The sequence below is a fragment of the Mauremys mutica genome, chromosome 7 (genome assembly GCF_020497125.1).
Source record: "Mauremys mutica isolate MM-2020 ecotype Southern chromosome 7, ASM2049712v1, whole genome shotgun sequence".
In the NCBI taxonomy this organism is placed as follows: Eukaryota; Metazoa; Chordata; order Testudines; family Geoemydidae; genus Mauremys; species Mauremys mutica.
This window is the reverse complement of record NC_059078.1, coordinates 32,788,824-32,812,419: the sequence shown is the minus strand read 5'-3', so window position 1 is coordinate 32,812,419 and position 23,596 is coordinate 32,788,824. Positions and strand designations below refer to the sequence as shown.

Genomic DNA, 23,596 nt, shown 5'->3' with positions numbered 1-23,596 from the left:
CGAACCCCATATCTGCTTTCCCATTATTATGCCTGGCAGACAGGCTGTGGGCGGGCCTCGCTGGCACGGAAGGGGCTCTCTTGCCTGGTAGACATGCTGTGGGCGGGGGCAATGAGGTAGGGTGTCTCACCTGGCAGACAGGCTATGGGAGGCCGTGCCCAGTGCCCGGCGCCCCAGGATGCACAGCCCAAAGCAGAGGGTGACCAACGGGGAGTCCCACTGCTTGTCCATGGGCTGCAGGGAGAGAGAGGCAGCTGTGAGGGGGAGGGAGGAGAGGACAGAAACCCCACCCACCATGGAGCACAACACCCCCTGCTTCTAACAGACCCACAACTTCCTATGTAGGACTTGCCCCATGGGGACAGAACCGAGGAATCCTGGCTCCCAGACCCCCCCGACCCACAGCTGGGATAGAACCCAGGCATCCTGGCTCCCAGCCCCCCTGCTCTAACCCACTAGACCCCACTCCCCGCCCAGAGCTGAGCCAGATCCCAAGTGTCCTGGCTCTCAGGCTCCCCTTGCTCTTGGGGGCAGGCCCTGGCATCCAGGTGCCCACCTTGTCCCTGCGGCCGGCACAGTACTGGATCCAGTCCAGGTAGACGTTGCAGAAGGAGGACAGGGTGACGCCAGCCATGCGGGGGTCGTAGTCCTCGTCGATGTTCAGATTGAAGGTGGGATCGCTGTCAGCGTAGCTGGGGGTCATGCAGGGGCGCAGTGCCTCCTGAATCACTGTGTTCCCCAGCCACTCCTCCAGCTTGGATGAGCATGTCACATAGTAGATGATGCTCTGCCGGGGCACACAGAGTTAGACATCCAGAGCATAGGCACACAGAAAGTGCCCCCCCGGGCACAGACTTCGGCACTGACCTCCATGAGCCAGCCAGTCCCCTGCCCTGGGGACGGATCAGAGCCAGCGTCCACTAGAGGGGGAAGGCCCTGAGTCCGATTTCCTGGCCTCTCCCTCTCCGCACTGCAGCTTTCCCTGCCTCCCACCCCACCTGCTCTAGCCCTTCTTGCTGAGCCCCCAACCCATCTTCTCTTACCTGTTCCTGCACTCAACTCCCATGGGTTTTCCCACCGCCCCTTACCCTTCAGCTGCACCCTCCCAGCCCCAAGCCCCATCCCCCACCCCATCTGTCCTCTGCCTTGGGCCCCCTGGCCTCATCCTCAAGGCCCTGCCCCCATTCCCTGCCCCAGGCACCACCTCCAGTGCTGGCCCCCTCACCTTGACGTAGTACGTGATGAGGATCTTGCGGAGGTCGAAGACCTGTAGCATGGAGGCGGCGTTGTTGTCGCTGATGCTGTACCCCTCCAGCACATACTTGGTGGCCGCCACCTCCCAGGCCAGCCAGCGCTGCCCGAAGGCCGCATTGAATGACAGCATATGGGGCAGATGGCCCGGCTCACAGCAGCAGCAACCCTCGTCCTCCTCCACACCCTCTGTGATGGCCTCCACCTCACGCTGCTGGCAGTACGTACCTGTGGGGGTGGGGCATGAGCGGAGCTGCCAGGGACTCCCTCAGATCAACCCACCACCACGGGATGGGACCAGAACAGGCAGACAGGACACTGGGCTGGCTGGGCCTGCTGGGCTGACACAGAGGCAGGGAGTGGGCAGGATACCATGCTGGGTGGGCCCATGGGTCTGATCTGGGGGGATGGGGGGGTACCAGACTGGGTGGGCTGATGGCGGCCTGGCACATGCTATGAATGTATGAGTGAGGTTACTAGACGGCTAGGGGCCAATGGGGTCTGGGAGAAGGGCCCTATCCAGGCCAGAACTGCAAGGCTCCACACTCCGCTCAGCCAGGGCCCGGCCCTCACCCCGGAACTCAAGGCCACGCAGCTGGAAGGTGACGAGGCCGTTGCCGAGCTCGATGAGGTGGACGAGCGCATTCAGGTAGTCCGAGGCCAGGATGAAGCAGTCACCGGTGGCATAGTTGCCCCAGCGGCCCAGCAGCAGGTCCCCACACAGCGTGTGCTGTAGGGAGCGTGTCAGGTGCTCGTAGAAGATCGAGTTCAGGTTGTTGTCATCAGCGCCTGACATAGAAAAGGGATCGAAGGCTGTGGGGGCTCAGCAGGGGGCGCTCTCCCCTCGCAGTCCGTGCTGACCCAACACAGCACTAGGGGGCGCTGTGCTGCAGGGTGGCGCTCTCCCCTGGCAGTCTGCACTGAGCCAACACAGCACTAGGGGGCTCAGTAGCCAGAGCTCTCCCCTCACTGTCAGTGCTGGCCCCAAAGCCCCAGTATTTCACTAAGGGGAGCTGCACTGCACAGAGCAGAGGGCTCAGCAGAGCGTGCTCCCCCCTTGCACTCACTGCTGGTCCTAAGTCTCCAGTGTGGTGCTAGGGGTCGTGCTGCAGAGAGCAGGATGCAGCAGAGTGTTCAGTGGGGTGTGCTCTCCCTTTGCAGTCACCTCTTTCTGGGCTGGGGAGCCCAGTCCCCTTGGCCCCGGCAGACATGGGGGCTCAGCGGGCACACTGGGTACGCACCTGGGTTGCGGTCGAGCTGGGTGGCCAAGCGAGTGTTGGAATGGTCGACCCTCTTTGTGCTGGGGAAGGAGGAGAGCCAGGTTAGCAGTGCGCCACTGGACCCCTGCACAGGTTTCCCACCCACGGTGGCCCCCTGCACTCTCGGTTAAGCCAGGAGGGGGCCAGCCTGGACAGGGAAGACTGGGCTAGCATGTGTGTGAGTGGGGAGGGGCTGGCTGACCCAATGAGGGGGCATGAAGGGGAGGGAAGCTGGCTAGGTGGGGTGGGGATGTTCAGGGCCCTGCAGTGAGGGTGTGTGGTGGGGATGCAGGGGGCCCTGCTGGCGGGGAGAGGGTGTCTCACTCACTTGTAGTCACGCTCCCAGAACTTGACAGGGCGGGCGTACGACATGATGAACACAGCGCTGCCCAGCAATGGGTTGAGTGGGGTGGAGAACAAGGCCGACAGCACGGCCTGCACGAACAGCATGGCTGAGTCTGGGGGCGTCAAGGCAACAACCCCTGTGGGGCTGCAGTGCCCCATCCCACTGCCGCCCAACTGCCACAGAGCCATGGCACCCCATGCTGCTGCTGCCGCCCAACCACCCCAGGGCCCCACCCCACCGCTGCCCAACCGCCACAGCGCCCCACCCAACTGCCCCACCACTGCACTGCCATGCTGACCTCCCAACTGCCCTACTGCCACCCAGCCTCCCAACTGCCCCATCTCACCACTGCCCAACCCCCTGGTGCCCTGCCCAACCTCCCCCCGTCCCACCGACGCCCAACCTCCCCAGTGCCCCGTCCCACCGACGCCCAACCACCATAAAGCCATGGCACCCTGTCCTGCCACCATTCAACTGCCCTGGTGCCACACCCCATCACCGCCCACTATTATCCCACTAGCACGCCATTATCCCATAGCCCCCTCCCCAGACTCCCTCACTAGCCCATAAGCTCCCTGAGTAATTCCCCTCCACCCAACACTCCTTAGCTCACACCTGCCCTCAGCAGTTTCCCCTATGCACATTCCCAGCAACTCTCATGCAGCCCTTGCCCTGCCTCCAGCTTGGGGGACCCACAGGCAGCTCTCCAAGGATACGGGGCACGGCGAAGGGCTGGGCAAAGGCATGGAAGGCCGAGCCCCACGTGATCTGCCAGGGGGCGATATAGGTGAGCACGAAGCGCAGCTTGTAGAGCAGGTCCCATAGCTGGGGTGGAGTGGGGGAGAGAGAGAGAGAGAGAGAAATATGTTACATAACACAGAGCCCAGCTCAGCCACAGGGAGCCAGGACCACTGGGTTCTATCCCAGTTAGGGAGGAAAGGGACTGGGGTGTAGTGGATTAGAGTGGGGGGATTGGGAGCCAGAATGCCGGGGTTCTATCCTCAGGCTCCCTGAGAGACTCAAATGCTGAGGGATCCTCAGACAGCAGGATCTGCTGGGCGGGGCAGTTCTGGTACCTATTGCACAGCATCAGCGGAAACCCCAGTAGGAGTGAGTGCCAGGGAGTGTGGGATACAGAATATTGCTGAGTAGGGGAAGCAGGGGATTGTGGGTCCATGACACAGAGCAGGGGGCAAAGTCACTCTGGGTATGTGGGGCCTGAGGCGGCGGCGAAGCCGAGGGGCGCGTGGGCACCTTGCTGAAGAGGATGGACATGACGAAGTAGTCGATGAGGAAGCCCTCTGAGTAGCGCTGATAATCGAAGTGGAAGAAGAGGACGGTGAAACCTAGTGCCACGTACTGCTGGGGCGGGCAGCAGAAGGAGCAGCGCAGCAGCTTCATGCCAGCCATGGTGATGAGGAGTGCGCGGCAGCTGGGGGCAAGAGAGAATGTGAGGGGGCACTGGAGCATGCAACCCCCAGCCCAGCCAGTTTCCAGACCCCCCCCTTTTCTATTGTGTTTTTCTACTTCCCAACCTATCTGCGCAAAGGGGAAGATTAGAAACTCCCCCTCTGTGAGGGCCTGCCCAGCTCACTGCTTATTACTCCTGTCCCAGGCCCCCCTTCCTGTGCTGTATCCAGTTCTCGCTCCCAATTGCTTTTCATGCTGTCTCTGAACAGCACCCCCACTAGCAAGGGGAGCTAGGTGGGGCTGGGATGTGTGCTGCCGACTCAGCCCCAGGGAGCGTGGGAGGCAGAGGGACCCTGTAGGGATCTGCTCTTTGGGAAAGGAAGAACCCCCTGAGAAGCAGCATTGGGGGAGCTGTAGCCAGGGAGGCTTGGCTGGTGCCGCAGGTACCTACTAGATGCAGATCTTTTCCTGGTGGGGGGCACTGACTGAGTGGGCATCCACCGTCAGGGCGTTGAGCACCACGGCCGGGTAGATGAAGTACTTCTCCACGCACTGCAGCCAGGCATACAGCTTCTCAAACCACATTAACTGGGCCGCGCCTGTGGGGCACACGCGGTTACTCCCCACCAGAAGGCAGCAGCACAGGGACAGCATGTGGTTCTAATGCACAGATAGTCCAAATGAACCCCACCCCCAACAGCAGGGATCCCTTGCCCATGCTGAGATGCAGCTACCTCTGTGGTGTGGCATAGGGATCAGTACTGAGGTGAGGTGCAGGGCTGTTTGTATAGGGATCCCTCACCTGCGCTGAGATGCAGCTGCCTCTGGGATGGGGTGCGGGGGGGTTTGTACAGGGACCCCTCACCTGCGCTGAGATGCAGCTGCCTCTGGGGTGGGGCGCAGGGCAGTTTTTAGAGGGATCCCTCGCCTGCGCTGAGATTCAGCTGCCTCAGGGGTGGGGTGCAGGGCGGTTTATAGAGGGATCCCTCACCTGCGCTAAGATGCAGCTGCCTCTGGGGTGGGGCGCAGGGCTGTTTGTACAGGGATCCCTCACCTGCACTGAGATGCAGCTGCCTCTGGGGTGGGGCGCAGGGCAGTTTATAGAGGGATCCCTCACCTGCGCTGAGATGTTTTCTGTCATGTGAAAGAACAGGTCGCCCTACTAGCACTGCACTAGGACACTGGGGCCAGGAGCCCCTCTACCCTGCTGCCTGCAGCACAGCACCCGCTAGCATCATCCTGGGGCACTGGGGCCAGCACTGATGGGGAGGGGAAAGCGCCTCCTGCTGGGCACACCCAGGAGCACTTACTGCGCACTTCGAACTGGCTGTACTCGCGTGGCTTCAGCACAGGTAGCGAGAAGCAGAACCAAGGCAGCTGCTTGCGGAGCTGGGGCAGCAGGTAATGGGTGAGCAGCCCGACCAGCCCAGCCAGGGCATACAGCACATAGCCTAGAACAGACTGAGCGCCCAGCGGGATCAGGGCATCTGATGGGACCCCCGTGTGCCCCCAAACAGCCCACCCCACACAGAGGTCCCCAGAGCCTCCCTCTCCCAAACACACACCCCCTACCGCTCCACCTACCCAGCTGCCACCCATCACACTCACGGCAACCCCCCTCCCTCCCCAGCTTGCTGTAACTCCCTCTATGGTCCACTCAGAGAAGCAGGCTGGCGTGATGGTCAGGACTCCTGGGTTCTACCCCCGCGCTGCCAGGGCACTGGGGTCTGGTGGGTCAGGGCAGGAGATGCTGGGAGTCAGGACACCTGGGTTCTATCCCACCCCTGCCAGGGGAATGGGGTATAGTGAGTTAGACCAGTGGGAAACTGGGCACCAGGACTTCTGGGTTCCTCGTTCTGCCTACTCAGCTGTTAACATCACCATAGACTACCAACAAGGGGCCCCGACACAGCCTAGTCTCTGACCCCACCAAGCTGCCGTGCCCTCTACCTGTCCCTCCTGCACCCACTGCCGCCATGAGCTGGGATGGCCCCTGGCTGCCCGAGCAGCCCCATCGCTGGCGGCGCCCCTCCCTCTCAACCCAGGCGGTACCTTGAGGGCGATGAAGACGGTGCTGGCACTGATGGCGAAGGTGAGCACCGCGATGACCACGCACATCACCAGGTCCGAGTGCAGGATCTCCCGCTGGGGGGGGTGGGGGTAGGTGTGTGTGTGACAGAGGGAGCGGCTGGAGCCACCAGCCATATGCACCCCTCCACACAGAGCCACGCACGGGCCTACCCCTGCCCAGCCATGGGCCCCCACCACCCACCTCCAGCCATGCCTAGTCTTAATTCCCTCCCACTATGCAACCCCTCAGCCATCCATGCCCCCCACTGACCACATTAATCCAGGTACCAGCTGCTTCCATTCTCCCCAATCCCTCCCAGGCAGGCTGCAATCCCCTACCCCCACCCCAATCTTCCCAGCCATGTGTCCTGCCCCCACATATCCATATCCATATCCACCTACCCTGCCCTGTAATCCTGGCCCCTCCCCAACACCCAGCCACACGCCCCCTCGCCCTTGCACCCGGCCCCTCCCCCCCGTAACCCCAGTCACATACCCTCCCCCGCACCTGGTCCCTATCCCCCTCCATCACCCCACCCCCGTGCCTGGTCCCTCCCTGCCCATAACCCCAGCCACGCCCTTCCCCCCCAATCCAGCCCCTATCCCCCATAACCCCAGCCATTCCCCCCCTCTACCACCCATCCGGTCCCATCCCCCCGTAACCCCAGCCACGTGCCCCCTCCCCCCATCCAGCCCCATCCCCCCGTAACCCCAGCCATCTACCCTGTCCCCCCTCACCAGGGAGTTGCGCAGTTTCTCAGGCAGCGGGTCCTGGATCTCGGCTGGTGCATTCTCCACATTTCGGTTCTCAAACTCGGAGAAGAGCTTGGTCCGGATCAGGGACCTAGGAGGCAGGGCGGTTATAGGAGTTCCTTCCCTCCTCACAGGATCAGCATTGAGGATGGGCCCCTGATACCTCAGCCCCTCTCCAAGGGGCCCAGCCTGGCATCCCCGTGACAGAGCGTCCCCCTGCTGCACTCTCCAGGACAGATTTGCCATCCATGGGCAGAGGACAAACCTTTGTCTTCCTGGAACTAGGGCTTGAACCCTGGAGTCCTGACTCCCAGCCCCGCCCCCACTCTACCCCAGCAGAGCTGGAATAGCAGCCAGGGGCCCTGGCTCCCAGTCCCCGCAGTGGAAGATGGCCCGGCCTGGCCCTCCCCCAGCCCTGGGATACACACCACAGCACAGTGGGGTCGCTGCTCTGGCGACTCAGGTGGTAGGACAGGGCGACCAGGAGGCCGCAGAACACGGAGAAGAGGACCGGGACGTGCTGGTCGCCCCACGGGGCCTGGAGAGGAGAGAGGAGAGAGCATGAGTCCCAGTGCAGGGAGGCCCCCCCAGCATCAGAACCCCCAGCACACTCACATCGCACTGTGCCTTAAACCACAGACCAGCCCACACAGAATCAGAGTCTGGGACTTCCGCCAGGGCTGCCTAGAGGGGAAAGGCCTCATACCCCATTCGCTACCCCCGTCCCACCACCACAGGGCCAGATGGGAGCTGGTGCCCCCTAGAGGGCAAAGGCGCCATACCCCATCCCTGAGGCAGCCAGTCCCCCATCCTAGGGTTGGATCGGAGCCGGCGCCCCCTAGAGTCCCCCTGCTCCACACACCCAGGTACCTTAATGGCTCCAAGGCAGAAGCCATAGAGGAGGACAGCGACCAGGAGACTGCGCAGGAGACTGAAGAGGGCAGTGAGGGGGCTGGTGGCGGCTGGGAAACAGAAAGGTGGCAGGGTCAGTGTCGAACAGGAATATCCCCCAATTGCCCCGTCCAGGCCCTGTGCACACACCAAGGTTGCAGCACCACCTACTGCCCAGCAATGGCACTCACACGGGGCAGCAACAGCAACACATCAACCAAGCTAGAGAACCCAGGAGTCCTGGTTCCCAGCCCCCCGATCTAACCCACCTGACCCCTCTCCCTTCCTAGAGCTGGGACAGAACCCAGGAGTCCTGGCTCCCAGCCCCACTCTGCTCTCACTACTAGATCCCATTCCCCCTGCGGAGCTGGGACAGAACCCAGGCATCTGGGCAGTACCTGTGCCGCCAAAGATGTGCATATCCACCTGCTCCAGCAGGTACATGAGGCAGGTGTTGACCTGGGGCAGGAGCCCGAAGAGGAAGATGGCAGGGAAGCAAAGGGTGAAGACTGTGAAGGACACCACAAATAGGGGGCGTTAAATCAGCGACCTCCCACCCCCCAATTCCCACTGCAGAGCAGGACTGTCCCCACTCCTACCTAGAGAGAAAGCCCCCCTCCTACTGGTGAATGGGGTCCACAGAGAAACCTGCATAGCACCCCCTAACTCCTCACTGGGGGACTGCAGAATCACAGAGCCCCTTACCCCCAGCTGCGGGGGAGGAGGGGGTGCTGCAGCAGGACACGGGGAGGAGGTGCCCCCTAACCCCAGCTGGTGAGGGCGGGCGGGCTGCAGCAGGGCATGGGGAGGCGACACCCCCTACCCCCGGCTGGGGAGGGCTGCAGCAGGGCACGGGGAGGCGACACCCCCTACCCCCGGCTGGGGAGGGCTGCAGCAGGGCACGGGGAGGCGACACCCCCTACCCCCGGCTGGGGAGGGCTGCAGCAGGGCACGGGGAGGCGACACCCCCTACCCCCGGCTGGGGAGGGCTGCAGCAGGGCACGGGGAAGCGACACCCCCTACCCCTGGCTGGGGAGGGCTGCAGCAGGGCACGGAAAGGCGACACCCCCTACCCCCGGCTGGGGAGGGCTGCAGCAGGGCACGGAAAGGCGACACCCCCTACCCCCAGCTGGGGAGGGCTGCAGCAGGGCACAGGGAGGTGGTGCCCCCTACCCCCGGCTGGGGAGGGCTGCAGCGGGGCACAGGGAGGTGGTGCCCCCTACCCCCGGCTGGGGAGGGCTGCAGCGGGGCACAGGGAGGTGGTGCCACCTACCCCCGGCTGGGGAGGGCTGCAGCAGGGCACGGGGAGGCGGCACCCCCTACCCCAGGCTGGGGAGGCAGGGGGAAGGAGGGCTGCAGCGGGGCCCAGGGAGGTGGTGCCCCTGCCCCCGGGCTGGGGAGGGCTGCAGCAGGGCAGAGGGAGGGAATGCCCCCTACCCTCGGCTACGGAGGGCTACAGCAGAGCACAGGGAGATGGTGCCCCACACTCACCGGTGGTGACATCCCGGGCACCGTAGAAGAAGTCTGTTGAGAAGAGGGTGAGCCCATAGAAGGTGATGGGTGGGACAGGCACAGCCCGGGCACACAAGTCCAGCACCCAAATCAGCACGCAGGCCACGCAGAAGTAGACAGGCCGGCTGTAGGCAATGATCCAGTTGTGCCCCTGCAAGACAGCGTGGGGTGAGGGGCATGGGGGCAGTCAAGGGGCTGGCCCATCCCACATCTCAGGGGTGGGGGGCAGCCTAGCTCCCAGCTGGCACTAGGGGACCCCCATGCTGCCAGCCACAGCCAACAGACCGGGCACTGCACAGGCCAAGGGGCCCGCACCCAACTCCCAGAACCCCCCAGCTCCCAGGAGTCTCAGAGGCTGCAGCGCTGGGCACCAACCTACACTGAGGACTCCATGGCCCATTTACACAGAGATCCAGTGCTCGGTGCTGACAAGCAGCTGCTTCTGGGGTGGGGCGCACAGCTGGTTAGAGAGGAACGGTTCACCCGGAGCTGTAATATCCCGCTCCCTGTAGCACAGCACTGGGGCACGGGGGCCAGCACTGACTGCAAGGGGAGAATGTCCCCTCCTGGCCCTGCAGCCCCCCAGGAAGGTCACTTACGTGCATGGGGGAAGCAGCATCAGGCTGGACGCTCTGAAAAACAGAATCAAGGTGATCTTAGTGATGCCCGTTTCCCCAGTAAGCACTCACTGGAGTGGGGCTGGGAAGTAAAACGGGCCCTGCACCCCGCTGGAGGCGAGGAGTTGGGATTTCTGTGATTAGCCGGTGTCAGGGGCTGGATCTCACAGGGGAGCAATTCAAAAGGGCTGGGGTGCCCCTGTTGTTAGCCTGCCAGGGAAGAGAGTGCTGGCCCTGCCAGAGGAGAGTGCATGAGTGGCTGAAAGGCTGGGGCTATCTGGCCACGGACAGCAGCCAGGCACAGGCAAAGGCAAGACTCCCTCACTCTGGAGGCAGGGGTACCAGTGCGTCTCACTATGCTGGGTGCCCCAAGAACTGTCACAGGAGGGCTGAAAGCCAGGGTAAAGCGATCCCAGCAGAGCTGGGGCAGCGTGAGAGCGCCCAGGGCTGAGATAGCAGGGGACTTCGGGTGAGGACTGCGGGGCAATGGCAAAGCTGTGCAATGCCCAGAGGGCATGGCCACACAGGCGGGCTCTCACCTTGAGCAGCGAGTACTGGCAGCTGGCGATGACCAGGCAGAACTGGAAGACCCAGATGTCGCGGAAGAAGCCCTGCAGCAGCAGCAGGTAGCCCAGAAAGGCCACTAAGGACCCCAGAGACACCACGAAGATGTTCTCCATCACCCGCCGGTTCCTGGGGGGCCCAGAGCACAAGGCAGTGTCAGCCACTGGGCAGTTGCCAGCAGGTTCCCCAGGCACCCAGTGCTGCCAGGGCCCCAGTCTCTACAGCCGTAACGCGGGCAGCCTGCTGGATGGGCTCACGGGGCTGGTTCCGGTGAGGGGATAAACCAAGCTGCATGGGCCTATGGGACTGATTGGTGTGTGTGGTGGGGAAATCGGCTGATCGGTGTGTAGGTGTGTGTGGACAGGCCCATGATCGGGGAGGTGGGGGGGCAGTAATCAGGGTGGACGGGCCCATGGGGGTGAGGGGGGCAACTGACCGGTCGAGAAGTGCCAGCAGCGCCAGCCGGTCGTAGCGCACCCGCATCCAGCGCCCAGGCAGCACCCAATACTTGTAGTACTGCCGCGGTTTGGACTTGTCCTCAATCATCAGCGTGTTCTCCTGGGACTCGTGCAGGGACTCCTGATCCAGCAGGTCAAACTGGGGGGAGATCAGGCTCAGTGGGGTGCAGGCAGCCTGCCCATAGACCACCAACAGCCAAGCCAAGCTACGATGAGGGGGTGCCCCCTCCAGACAGCACAGAACCCCCCAGCAAACCACACCCCATGCAGCAACCCCCCCAAAGAGCCCCCCTCCTACAAAGATCCCACCCCTTTCATGGATAACCCACTCACACTGAATGGGGTTCCCCCCACCTCAGAGCCTCTGCTCCATCACAGAGACCAGGCCCAAAGTCAGCCCCACGCATCAGACCTCCCCCCCGAAATGTCCCCCCATCTGCCAATAGAGCCCCCTTCACAGCACAACTCCCAGGGCACTGACCCCCCCCCTTACCTCAGGGATTTCCAGGGGAACCCTGCGCACCTGCATGCCCTGCAGCACCACGGGACGTGGCTGCAGCAGCGACAGGGCGGGCGTCCCCTCGGGCACATCGGTGGAGTTGAAGCTGGAGGAGTGCGAATGCCGGTCCCTGAAAGGGCAGCAGGGGGCAGAGACGTGAGGGGAGAGAGAGTGAAGGAAGCAGCCCCCTCCCCACCACAGCTCCAGATCCTGGACTCATGGCTCCCCCACTGCATAATGAGCAGCACAGCGCCCCCTAGGACAGCACTGGGGCCAGCACTGCCTGTGAGGGGGCAGTGCCCTCTGCTGGCCTCTCACCTCGCAACACGGCGCCCCCTAGGGCCAGCACTGCCTGTGAGGGGAGAGTATCAGAGGGGTAGCCGTGTTAGTCTGGATCTGTAAAAGCAGCAAAGAATCCTGTGGCACCTTATAGACTAACAGATGTATTGGAGCATGAGCTTTCGTGGGTGAATACCCACTTCGCCGGATGCATGTCAGGGGAGAGCGTCCCTGCTGGCTCCCTCAACCCTGTAGCACACCACCCCTTCGGGCCATGCTGGGGCCAGAACTGCCTGTAAGAATGCCGCCTACTGGGCCCCTGCCCCGCTCCCCGCAGCTCCCAGGGTTTCCCTGGTGGCCTGCCACCCAAGTGCTGACCTGCCCCTCCCAGCTTAGCAGAGGGCAGCACAGACCCTGCCAGTGATTTCCCCCAAGCCCCGCCCCTCCCCGGGCACTCCCTAGTGCTGGGGACAGGGAGCAGTGTGCCATGACAAGCGGAGGGGAAGGGGGTGTCACTCACCAGGCGCTGTTGGTCACATGATCCACACTGACCTGCTGCCCCACCGGGTTCTCGTAGCCGCCTCCTGCCAGGCCAAAGGTGTAGGAGCGCCGCACACCTGCAGGGGGAGGCAGGGAGCCAGCTAGACTGGGGGACGTGTAGCAGGCGAGGAGGGGAGACCCCACAGCCATGGGGCTGGAAGAAACAGCCCCGCGATGGGACCAGCCCCTGGCTACAGTCACGTCAGCCACAGGAGCCCTGGGAAATTACAGGCCCCCCTCTGCAAGGGAACGCCCCCCGACTCTACCTCAGGTGGAGGGTGCCCAAGGGAATGGGCAGTTCCCCCCCGCTGCAGAATATTTATAAAAGCAGCAGCCCAGGGCTGGGATAGCAGGGGGCTTGGATAGGGATTGGGGGCACGGGCAGAACTGGGCAGGAACCCAGGGGTGAGATAGCAGGGGGCTGCAGGTCAGGATTGAGGGGCACTGCAGAGCTGTGTGTGGGGAGCCCAGGGCTGCAGTTGCAGGGGGCTCTGGACAGGGATTGGGGGCACTGGCAGGGCAGGGGGAATCAGTGGCACTGTTAGATTGCCATACTTTGTAACCTGCCCGCAAGCCCCAAGGCCCCTGAAGGGGCGGGGCAAGCCATGGGCAGGCCAGTGGCAACCCCCCTGCCCACCCGCACTCACCACTCTCGTCGTAGAAGTAGTGCACGGCACCCTCGGAGGTGTCGTCAAAGTTGCAGGCCTCGTGGATGGCGCCACGCGGGAGCAGCAGGGAGCTGGCGAACTGCAGGGCCGAGGGCAGTGTGAGCGCCCGCGAGTGAGAGGAGGCACGGCCCCGCTGCAAGTCTTGCAGGCTGCAGAGAGAGGGGGACGAGGCGTCAGGCTGCGCCAGCCAAGGCTCAGCCATGAGCACAGTGTGAGAGGTAGTGTTAGCAAGACGGAGGGGCAGGGCTGGGATAGCCAGGGGTTGCGGGTCAGGACAGAGTGGCACCGGCAGGGTTGGGGGCAGCCCCAGGCTGGGACAGCAGTGATGAGCCCCCAAAATCCTAAGAACCAGTTCCCTACCAGGTCCTCAGCGGCAGGTGGGTGGGTGCGTGTGCGTTTGTTCACTCACTCCGGGTTTTCGGCGGCATTTCGGTGGCAGGTCCTTCACCCAGAGTGAGTGAAGACCCCACCGCCCCGCCGCCGAAGACCCAGTAGGGAACTGCGCGGTGAGTACAGTACAAGTCCCACGTGCCTGTCTCCCCCTCCACACACACATCCAACCCCAACCCACGTCCTGCCCCCGACTGCCCCCCTCAGAACCCGCAAGTTTCTCCTCCTCCCCTCCCGTACTGGGGTAGCCCCTGGACCCCCCCGCTATCCCAGGGCTCTGGGGGTTAAAGGGCCGGGGTTCCAGCTGCCTCTGCTGCCCCGGTCCTTTAAATAGCTGCCAGAGCTCCGCTGCTTCCCCAGGGCTCCTTGGGGGTGCGGCGTGGGAGCTGGGGCGCGGCCTCTGGGGAGTAGCAGGAGGTGCTGGAGGAGGTGGCGGAGCTGTAGTTGTGCTGGGAGGGCAGGCTGGAGGCACGGCTCAGGTCGCTGCCATCGCTCGAGTCCTCATCCTCGAAGAAGGTCTCGCTGTAGGCCTTGGTGTCCAGGATGGCGGGCACGGGGGCATAGTCCCGCGGGTACCCGCTATCAAAGCTGCGGGGCTCCGGGGGCTATTTAAAGGGCCGGGGCTCCCCTGCTTCTACCGCCCCGGTGCTTTAAATAGCTGCCAGAGCCCCACAGCCCTACCCCAGGGCTCCAGCAGTGGGGCTCTGGTGGCAATTTAAAGGGCCTGGGGCTCCAGCCCCTGCTGGGAGCCCCAGGCCCTTCAAATTGCCCCCTGGGGAAGCGGGGCCACCCTTTAGCAACTGGTTCTACACCGGCTTCTAAATCTAACAACCGGTTCTTGTGAACCAGTGCGAACCGGCTCCAGCTCACCACTGGCTGTGGGTCGGGATCAGGGTGCCCGGGCCAAGCTATGCTGTTAGCAGACTCTGGGCTGTCTGGGGGGGACTAAGCGAATGTCTGCATGGAGCGGTGTGTCAGTGTCTCGCGTGGGGAGAAGTGTCACCTGGGCGGGGACCCCATCACCGAGGACGGGGGTGTGGGGTTGCTGCCCGCGTTGTGCCGCCGCCTCATGGCCTGTGTGCGTTTGACGCTGCTCGCCCGATCCCGCTTGCTACCCTCCTCACCTGTGGCGGCTGCAATGGAGAGAGAGAGCTGTCAGGAACCCCGGACTGAGAGCACCCCACCCAGTGGGGACCCCCTCCAGGGGGCGCTGGCTCCGATCCAGCTCTAGGTCGATAACCATTACAAGTCAGCCCCATCTGTGAGACGAGCGTGCCGGGTCTCAGCCGGGTTCCTAATGGGCCAGGGGTCCCCATCACACCAACCCCAGCCCTTCAGCAGGATGGCCAGAGGCTGAACAGGCCACAAAGGCTAAATCCCACTCTGTCCCTGGGCTGGGGGGTCTCCATGCCAGCTGTGGGCTCACACACAGGACCCTGGGGCTGAAGGCTGGGGTGGGGCAGTGTGCATGTGTGTGTGTGGGGGGGGCACATCACTCCCCACCCCAGCTCTGCTACAGCCAGGGCCCCCCGTGGCTGCTCACCTCCCCCGACGGCCCCCTCCTCCAGCAGCTCCCCCCTCCAACCAGGCTGGTTCGCCGACTGGCTGCGGGTGCTCCCCCCCAACTCCAGCTGGCGCGGGGGAAAGTGCTCCGGCTGCCCCGTTCGGGCCTCTAGGTCCGACTTGGAGACGGTGAGCACTGCAGCAGCCTTGCTGTCCCCGCTGCCCCCATCCATGCTGAGCACGCGAGCGTGGGTCTTGGCGCTGGCCGTGCTGGCGCTGCGCTGGGCGTAGTGCGGGTGCTTGGGGGGCTCGGCGACCTCGGGGGCCGGCTCGGCCTTGGGGGTGCGGCGTGGGCGCTGGGGCGCGGCCTCTGGGGAGTAGCAGGAGGTGCTGGAGGAGGTGTCGGAGCTGTAGTTGTGCTGGGAGGGCAGGCTGGAGGCACGGCTCAGGTCGCTGCCATCGCTCGAGTCCTCATCCTCGAAGAAGGTCTCGCTGTAGGCCTTGCTGTCCAGGATGGCACGCACAGGGGCATAGTCCCGCGGGTACCCGCTATCAAAGCTGCTGCTGCCCCCGCCGTGCTTGCGGGAGGGGCGCCGGCGCCCTGGCTTGTGCCCTGGGCGCAGCAGGGCCAGGTCTTTGGGCCGCACCACCTGCTCGGCTGGACCCTCCCAGGGCTCCCCATCGCCCCGCACCGTCTCCAGCGAGGCCAAGGTGTTCTGGGTATCGTCCGTGTGGCTGGCGAAGCTCAGCTCCCCCAGCAGGCCCTGCTCGGGCGAGCGCAGCAGCTCGCTGTCCGACAGGGCGTCCGTGTCGCTGCCATCTGGCAGGACCCCAGCATCCGGGGCCGGCGCTGTGTCCCCTGCTGGCCCCAGCGAGGGGCTGTCCAGGTGGGTGGAGTTGGTCTTCTCACTGCGGTAGCTGCTGAGAGTGCTGGGCGTCTCCTTGTCGGTGCCACTGAAGCAGCTGTCGGAGGAACCAGCCTTGCGGGGGCGCTCCTCACTGGGTTCACCCCGCCCCTCCAGGGGCCTGTAGTCAGTGCCCGAGCGGCGCTTCTCCTTGCGGCTGCTGGTGCGCAGGATGGTGCGCTCGGGCAGCGCCAGGCTCAGGAAGCTCTGGCTCAGCTCCTCGCTCAAGCTGCTCTTGATCAGGGGGCTGAGGGGGGTGTCGCCCGCACTCTCTGATTCGCTGGCATGCCAGCTGCCAGGCAGCTGATGTGGGGCCCCACCTCCCAGCACCGCTGGCCCCACCCCTGCCAATGATCCCATGCCCAGTGGGGACTGGTCGGAGGAGTCTGTGCTCTGGATGGACGTCTGAGCTGGCAGTGAGGGGGGTGGCTTCTTTCCAGCTGCAGGGGGCTCTGCCTTGGGAGGGGGCATTGGGGCCTCACCAGAGGACCCTGGGGCGAGAGAAGCCAGCTGCGAGTCGCCAACTGCAAGGGAGCGACACAACATGGGTTACACAAACAGCAGGGAAACTGAGGCACGGGTAGGGTACCACGCTTACCCAATGAGCCGTGAGCTGGGGATAGACCCCAGGAGTCCTGACACTCAGCCCCCCTACTCTAACCCACTAGACCCAGTCCCCTCCCAGAGCTGGGACAGACCTTAGGAATCCTGACACTGCATTCCAAGCAGTAGACCCTTTCCAGCCCCCGTCCCAGGTCCCTCCTGGATGCGGCTCACAAGCTGTTTACTGCACTGAAGGCTGAGGTGCCCGGTTCCATTTTGTCCCCAGGAATCCTGGGATCCAGCCTCCCCTCAGGCTGTACAGCCCCACCCCCACCCTGGGCACCTACTGACATTATCCTGGGAGCCGGGCTCCCCCCATGGTGTACAGCCCCACCTCACCCCCCACGCAGGGCACCTACTGATGTTCTCCTGGGAGCTACGCTTGAGCAGCTCGCGGTCCGCCGAGGTGACAATGACGTTATTGCTGCCCTGCTCCCGCACTAGCTCCTTGATGTCTGAAGGACGAATGGAAAGGGAAGGAGGCATTACTGGAGTACAGGGGCTGCTGATCCCAAGGGGAGACCTGCCTTCCCCGCTCCCTTTGCACCCCACACCACCCCAAATCGCCTACACTGCTGCCTTCCCCTCACCTTACACCACCGGCTAGAGACACCTAGGGCACCGCCGGGCTCTCCCCACAGGCAGTGGGGTCGGGGTGGGGCTTCAATATTCACAATGGATCCAGCAACTAGTGGGGCTCAAGTCACCTTAAAGGGGCTCTGATATACAGATGTTGCAACTGTGCCCCCCGGGTACCTGCAAGTCTGAGTTTCTTTGGGAAACCTTGGTCTAGGTGGCTCAAGGAATGAGACATGGGGCCTTTCCCCTCTAGGAGGTGGTGCCTCCGATCCAGCCCCAGGGTGGGGGGACAGCCTGGGCGTGGGGAAGAGGCCTTTCCCCTCTAGGGGACCCCAGCTGCAGTCTGGCCCCAAGGCAGGGGAGTCAATGGAATATCCACCCCCAGCTCTGTGGTTCTGGTTGCCAGAGGAGGGACAAGGCAGGATATTAAGCAGCCAGAGGCAATCAGGGGACACCCTGGAGAGGGGCAATACCCACAGCTGCAGCACGAGGCAGGCGCCCCAAAGGGTCAGGGACCCTGCTGGGGGGGGGCAAAACATTTGCACTGGGCTAGGGGGAGCCTGCCACCCACTCACCTCTCGCTGCTCCTGCGTCCTCCAAGTGGGGCAGCAGCTCCTATGAGGGGGAAATCAGTCAGGGGGTTACATGCCAATGTCTGCAGCCAGGCAGGCCCAGGAGAGCCCTTCGCTGCAGAGAGCCCAACGCCCAGCCCTCCTGATGCACCAACGGGGCCTGCGGGGCACGGACAGGGTTTTCTAGCCTCCCTGCTGCAGGACAGCCACAGCAAACCCTGATGCAAGCGTAACTGACCCAAACACCAGGCTCAGGCTGCAAAGAGCATGCGGCTGTGGCTGTGGGAGGGCCAGGCGCCTCACTGATTGCACCGGGGTGAGGAAAGACAACTCTCCCACCCCCACCCAAGGAGCCGAAGTGCTTTATAAATCAGAGAGGCCTCCTCACCCTCAACACCCACCACTCACATGCAGCCACCTCTGGGATGAGGCAGAGGGGCTGGTTGTACATGGACCCCTTGCCCAGCACTCACATACACACACGCCTCAACTCCCTGGGCTGGGGAAGCTTGTAGAAACCCAGCTCTCCCGGGACGAGTGATCGCCAGTGGGCACCTCCCAGCCAGGAAGGCAACAGGAAGCCCAGAGGATCACCCCAGTACTCACCATGACTTGGTTGAAACCAAATACTGAGTGCTGGGAGCTGCATCTCACCGGGGGCGTGGAGCTGACTTTCCGGAACACTGTCATCTCGACTCCCCCACCCGGGTCTCTGCAGAGAGGGAGGGAGCATTGCATGGACATGCATTGACGGTTGAGCAGTTAACGCAAGTACAGAGGAGAGCAGTGTGAACAGACCTGCTGCCCCAGATCAGACCAACAGGCCCCCAATGCCTGATATCCCCCCTCATAGGCAAGACCAATGAGCCAACCTGAGAAGCTGCTGAATCTCCATATCAGGTAAAGGATCCCTATATAAACAGCCCCCACTCTCCACCCCAGAGGCAGCTGTATCTTGGCACGAGGTGAAGAATCCCTGTACAAAGAGCCCTGGACCTCACTGCTCTCCCCTCCATGCACCCCAAATGCTGGCGACTTACCTGGCCAGGTTGCTGTCATCCCCTGCAGTGCCTTCCTCAGCCTTGGCCCCATCAGTCAGCACCGAGCCACCCTTCTCCACAATCTCGCCCTGGTCGAACATGGTGTGCAGCCGAAAATTGATGGTCTTGATGGTGGTGAAGAAGACAGCTATAACTGCACAATATATGCCAGCTACCAGCATGCTGGGCGGCAGCACCTGGCAGAGAAAGACAGGACAGCCCGGAGTTAGCACCAATTGGGGCATTAGGGGGCCACCGTGCTCTCCACCAGGGACCTCAGTCTACTTCACCTGCTACACAGAAACTCAGGCACAAACCATGACTTGTCAAGTTAAACCCAGGAGTCCTCCCAGGCACTCCTCCTCCTCCCCTCTAACCATTAGACCCCTTCCCAGAGCCAGGGAAAGAACCCAGCCTCCCAGCCATCACCAGCCCTACTTTAGTTACTAAACCCCACTCCACTCCCAGAGGCAGAAACAGAACCCAGGAATACTGCCTCCCAACCCCTCCCCTCTCCCAACCACTGGGTAACACTTCTGGTTGTAATACATGGGCTCTATACACCCAGTCTCTTGGACCCTTGGGGAAGCTGGTAACAGAGCTCCGGGGCAGCAGTGTTTGGGTCACTTTCTCTCCCATCGCCTCTGTTAAAGCTGCTTGTTGAGATAGTGTTTAAGTGTTTTCAGCTGTCAAGAGACATTCACGCACAGGACTCCTGGGTTTTATCGCTGGTGCTGGGAGGGCAGTGCAGGCTAGTGGGTGACAGCAGGGTTCTATCCCCAGCACTGCTCACTGACTTGGTGTGCAACACTGTGCACCCTGACTCAAGTGAAGCTGATTTTTATTTACCACCCATAACACCACAGTGCCAGGAGCACCAGCCATGGCCCGGCATCTTGTCCCCAACATAAACTGTGCGAGTTTCACAAAATATCCCCCTGTTCTCTTTGGTTACAAACATTCCCCTGCAGCATCTGCCACATACCCTCCACCCTGCCCCACCCCAGCCTTGGGACAGAGGAGTGAAAGTGGCTTCCAATGCCCTTTTCGCAGCTAGGCTATTTCAATCAGTGCAGATAGAGGGCAGGGAATGGCACTGGGAGGGCCGGTATCAGGCCTGCTCTGGTTCCCTCGGTTTTCACTGCCTCGGGCATCACTTGTAACAGCAGCTCAAGCAAGGCCCTGTCATTATTTGTTTGTGTTACGGTTGCGCTTACAAACTGCTTCCAAGCTCAAGCCTTCTCTTCCTCACCAGGTATGCTCAGAGCACCCCAGCCTCCAACTGAAATTGGGCACCCTGGTCACACCAGGAGCTGCCTGGACCCCTCTACTACTATTTGCCAAGATCGGGGGCACCCTCATGCCACACAGACCACTCAACTGCCCTAGGCAGAGATTGGGCAAGGACCCCCTGACCAAGACTGTGCCCCCCCATAGCTCCAGGCACTGTATAGACTCCTCTCCCCACTGAGACTGAGGCCCCCCATTGTGCTGGGTGCTGCTTGGACCCCTCCCCCCAATCATGACCAGAGCCCCCCACCACTGCACAAATCCCCCTCCTCCGACTGCAGCTCTGTTGTGCTAGGAGCTGCGCAGATGCAGAGACAGACGGTCCCTGCCCCAGAGAGCTCACAATAACAGGCAAAGGTAGGATCATCTCCCCATTTTACAGATGAAGAAAGTGAGACACCGAGGCAGGGCAGGACTGAACAGTCACCCTGCACTCCACTCCAACCCCTCACACACAAACCCATCACCCCGCTCTGAACCCCAACATGCTGATCATCCCTCCACCAAAGGCTCAGCTCTCCAGGGCCCCCAGTGACAACAAGGGACTGAGAGTCCCCTCTCGCCTAGAGTCCCCCACGCTGCTTTTAATTTCTGTGCCAAGTTCAGTGGTGAGGGGAGCTCATCTCCAGGGGAGAGTTAGCTCTGGGGATCAGCCTCTACATTACAGAGCAATAGCTCAGTGCAAGGCAGGGCCAGGGAGGCAGAGTGAGAAAGATACAAGTTCTACTCCCAGCTCTGCCACTGACCTGTGGGATGACCTTGGGCCACATCCTTCACTGCTCAGTGCCTCAATTTCCCCTCCCACCCTTTGCCTACTTAGACTGGGAGCTCTTCAGTGCAGAGATTCTCTCTCACAGCCTGTCTGTGCACAAATGGGGCAGGGGGCAACCTCAGTGAGGGGTGTCTTTACAGCACCCAGAACAACAGGGGCCCTGGTCAATGCGCTAAGCCCTAATGAAATACATACACTAAATCACACCAGTGCATGAATGCAAGATCAGGTGTCACAGGACCCCAAATTGGGACATCAATGCCAGGACCCCACACCCCAGGTTATCAAGAGTGATGTGCACAACTGGCACTAGTGTCAGGTGCCTAACTCCAAGTCTGCAGTGAGGGGCCTGAGGTGGACTCACCATGTAGAGCAGGAACGGGAAGGTGAGCAGGAAGATCCAGGTATAGAGGTGGAAGCAGTTGGAGAAGGTGCTCTGGTGGGGATCGAAGAACCAGCCGCCCGTCAGTGAGGCCCAGACGCCCTGGCGCAGGATCTGCAGCACCTGCGAGCCCATGGCCACGGCGGTGCCTCTTCCTCCTCCCCCTCCGCCTGTTCCTCCTGCTCAGGGAACGTGACTGCCAAGCTTGCACCTGTAATATCCTTCATCAAGGCAACTTGAAGGCCATGATCCGCAGGCTGGGACCCCAAACACCGACCCCACCCCTCTCTTCCTGTTAAACCAGGCTGCACTCCTCCGGCGGGGATGGGCACCTCACACACCCACACGTGAGAACCTCAGCTACCGCTGCTGTGAAGTCTCACTAGCCATCCGGGGTGCCCTTCTCTCTCCCCGGCAACAAGCCTCCTTTCTCCCTCCACGTTCACCACCCCCCACTCCGTTCATGCCATTATGATTGCTGGAGAGGGGTGGTCTCCACTGTCACAAGGAAATTACAATTAAACAGTGGAGGGGCTGAGGAAGGAGGTAGGGTGGCAGGGAGCTAACTCTCCAGTGGAGGGGACTGCAGGCTCAAGTAGAGGTGGGACCAACTGGGGACATAGGAGAGGGCGCCCTGGTGAACAGGCTGGCACCTGCCTTGTTGCCACTGAACAGCAGCCCAGTGGATGGGGACCCCAGGAGAGGGGAGGCTCAGTGAGGTGAATGGCCCAGGGAGGGGAGTGGTCAGCACGGTGGTGAGGGGGGACCGCGAGTGGGAAAGCACAACCCTGTGGAGAGCGTAGCTGGTGTAGTGGGGGCAGGGGAGCAGGGCTAGGGAGCAAGCAAGTGGGGACCCAGGCAGGAGGGTTGGGGGGCTGGGGAGCCCAAGCGAGCGGGAGCCTAGATAAGGAGCAGGGGTGGGGAACCCCACACGTGAAGGGCCCAGGCAGCCGGGGGAACCCGAGGGTCGGGGGGCCCAGGGATGGGGGGACGGGCAGCGGACCCCACGGGTGAAGGGCCCAGGCAGCCGGGGGAACCCGAGGGTCGGGGGGCCCAGGGATGGGGGGACAGGGGCAGCGGACCCCACGGGTGAAGGGCCCAGGCAGCCGGGGGAACCCAAGGGTAGGAGCCAGCCCGAGCGGCGCCCACCAGGCACCCAAAAATGCTAAGGGGGCCCAAGATCTTGTTCACTTCCGGGGTCAGAGGTCAGTTCGGTAGCCCCGAGCGGAGGGGGCACCCGGCCGCGGCACCTCAACCCAACTAGAAACTGGGGAGGCCGGAAGAGGAGCCCGGGGAGCAGCAGGAACAGCAGGAGAAGCACGCATGCGCCGATCACCTCCCCCCCTACACACATACACAGAGCCAGGAAGCGGAAGTGAAGGTGCTTGGGTCAACTGAGAAACTGCTGACGGCTGAAGCACCATTGCGCATGCACTGAATTGTGTCCTCTACACGCATGCACAATACTACCACGCCCCCTGGCCCAATGAGAAATTTTCTCTGTGCGCGTGAGCAGATTTCGCGGAACTCTGTTTACGCATGCGCATCAGGTTTCATCTCCGCCATTCTTCCCTCTCAATCGGGTTCTTCGAGCCCAGAGGACCTCGGAGGTGCGCATGCGCACACAAGTTGCGGGCCCTAACTGGGCAACTGCTCCCCAAGGTAGATACAGGATGGTGAACTCCGCATGCGCACGGTCCGAGCGTTCGCTCGCGCGCTCTCTAGGTCTAAATTTCTATTGGACTGGGTAGTTTGATCGACATTTTACTCCCCCAATAATAATTGAAGAAGGGTTAAAGGGGTGTGTTGGGGGCGCGAATGCTCCCTAACCAAATAATAGGCTAGAGAAGAAGGGGGTGGGGGTGGTGAGTAGGGGAGCTGAGCTTTACCGCTCTGGGCTTCCGGGTGTCTGCCCGCCCATGGGGCCCGGTTAGCTGGGCACTGGCAGTCCCCATGGGGCTGAATTTGGAAGGATAGCCCAGGCGGTGGTAATGTCCATCCTGTCTCCCTACTAGGTTTCCAGGGGGTGTTTCACAGGGGATGATCTTCACTGCTGTTTCATCAGGATCCCAGGCTCCTGGACAGGACCTGGGGCTCTGATGGGCACTGTCTGCCCCAGATGTATGGGGCCCTCAGCCAATAATCTGTGACAACGAGCTGGATGCTTGAGTTCTTTTCCCCATCACAGGCTGTCAGTGGAGCTTGAACAACTCCACCCAGGCCTCCAGGCACCATCCTCAAAGCTACACGTGTCACTCTGTTAGCCAGCTGCAGTAGTAGGCTAGTATTCCATACAGGGCTTCTCTTGTGTATTGGAGGTAGAAAACTGGGTCAGAGTGAGTGGGGTTAGGAATAAGCAGGGTGCATACCCCTTATCCTCTCCCCCTTGCTGAGGGGAAGTAAATGGAGTGATGCCCAAGGATCAGGCCCCAATAGGAAGCAA

General features: G+C 62.4%; 1 protein-coding gene across 2 annotated transcripts in view; it reads right to left on the bottom strand.

The window, feature by feature from the left end:
- Positions 1–22,521, bottom strand: part of PCNX3 (pecanex 3) — a 28,127-nt gene extending 5,606 nt beyond the window's left edge. Inside the window, exons 1-29 of one of the 2 annotated variants that reach the window (XM_045024053.1) lie at positions 21,136–22,521; positions 18,710–18,906; positions 18,276–18,381; positions 17,673–17,712; positions 16,878–16,973; positions 15,051–16,439; positions 14,511–14,640; positions 13,097–13,266; positions 12,430–12,526; positions 11,625–11,760; positions 11,110–11,270; positions 10,649–10,802; positions 10,092–10,124; positions 9,472–9,643; positions 8,379–8,489; positions 7,960–8,051; positions 7,518–7,627; positions 7,075–7,180; positions 6,319–6,411; positions 5,577–5,727; positions 4,718–4,865; positions 4,111–4,288; positions 3,573–3,681; positions 2,839–2,968; positions 2,493–2,551; positions 1,825–2,040; positions 1,226–1,479; positions 557–787; positions 131–234 (exon numbers count right to left, since the gene is read on the bottom strand). In XM_045024053.1, coding sequence (XP_044879988.1) covers positions 131–234; positions 557–787; positions 1,226–1,479; positions 1,825–2,040; positions 2,493–2,551; positions 2,839–2,968; positions 3,573–3,681; positions 4,111–4,288; positions 4,718–4,865; positions 5,577–5,727; positions 6,319–6,411; positions 7,075–7,180; positions 7,518–7,627; positions 7,960–8,051; positions 8,379–8,489; positions 9,472–9,643; positions 10,092–10,124; positions 10,649–10,802; positions 11,110–11,270; positions 11,625–11,760; positions 12,430–12,526; positions 13,097–13,266; positions 14,511–14,640; positions 15,051–16,439; positions 16,878–16,973; positions 17,673–17,712; positions 18,276–18,381; positions 18,710–18,906; positions 21,136–21,288 — 5,126 coding nt within the window. In that variant the 5' untranslated portion in view covers positions 21,289–22,521. The remainder of the gene's footprint in view (positions 1–130; positions 235–556; positions 788–1,225; positions 1,480–1,824; positions 2,041–2,492; positions 2,552–2,838; positions 2,969–3,572; positions 3,682–4,110; positions 4,289–4,717; positions 4,866–5,576; positions 5,728–6,318; positions 6,412–7,074; positions 7,181–7,517; positions 7,628–7,959; positions 8,052–8,378; positions 8,490–9,471; positions 9,644–10,091; positions 10,125–10,648; positions 10,803–11,109; positions 11,271–11,624; positions 11,761–12,429; positions 12,527–13,096; positions 13,267–14,510; positions 14,641–15,050; positions 16,440–16,877; positions 16,974–17,672; positions 17,713–18,275; positions 18,382–18,709; positions 18,907–21,135) is intronic. The other variant, XM_045024054.1, reaches the window with a different exon arrangement.
- Positions 22,522–23,596: the final 1,075 nt, after the last annotated feature.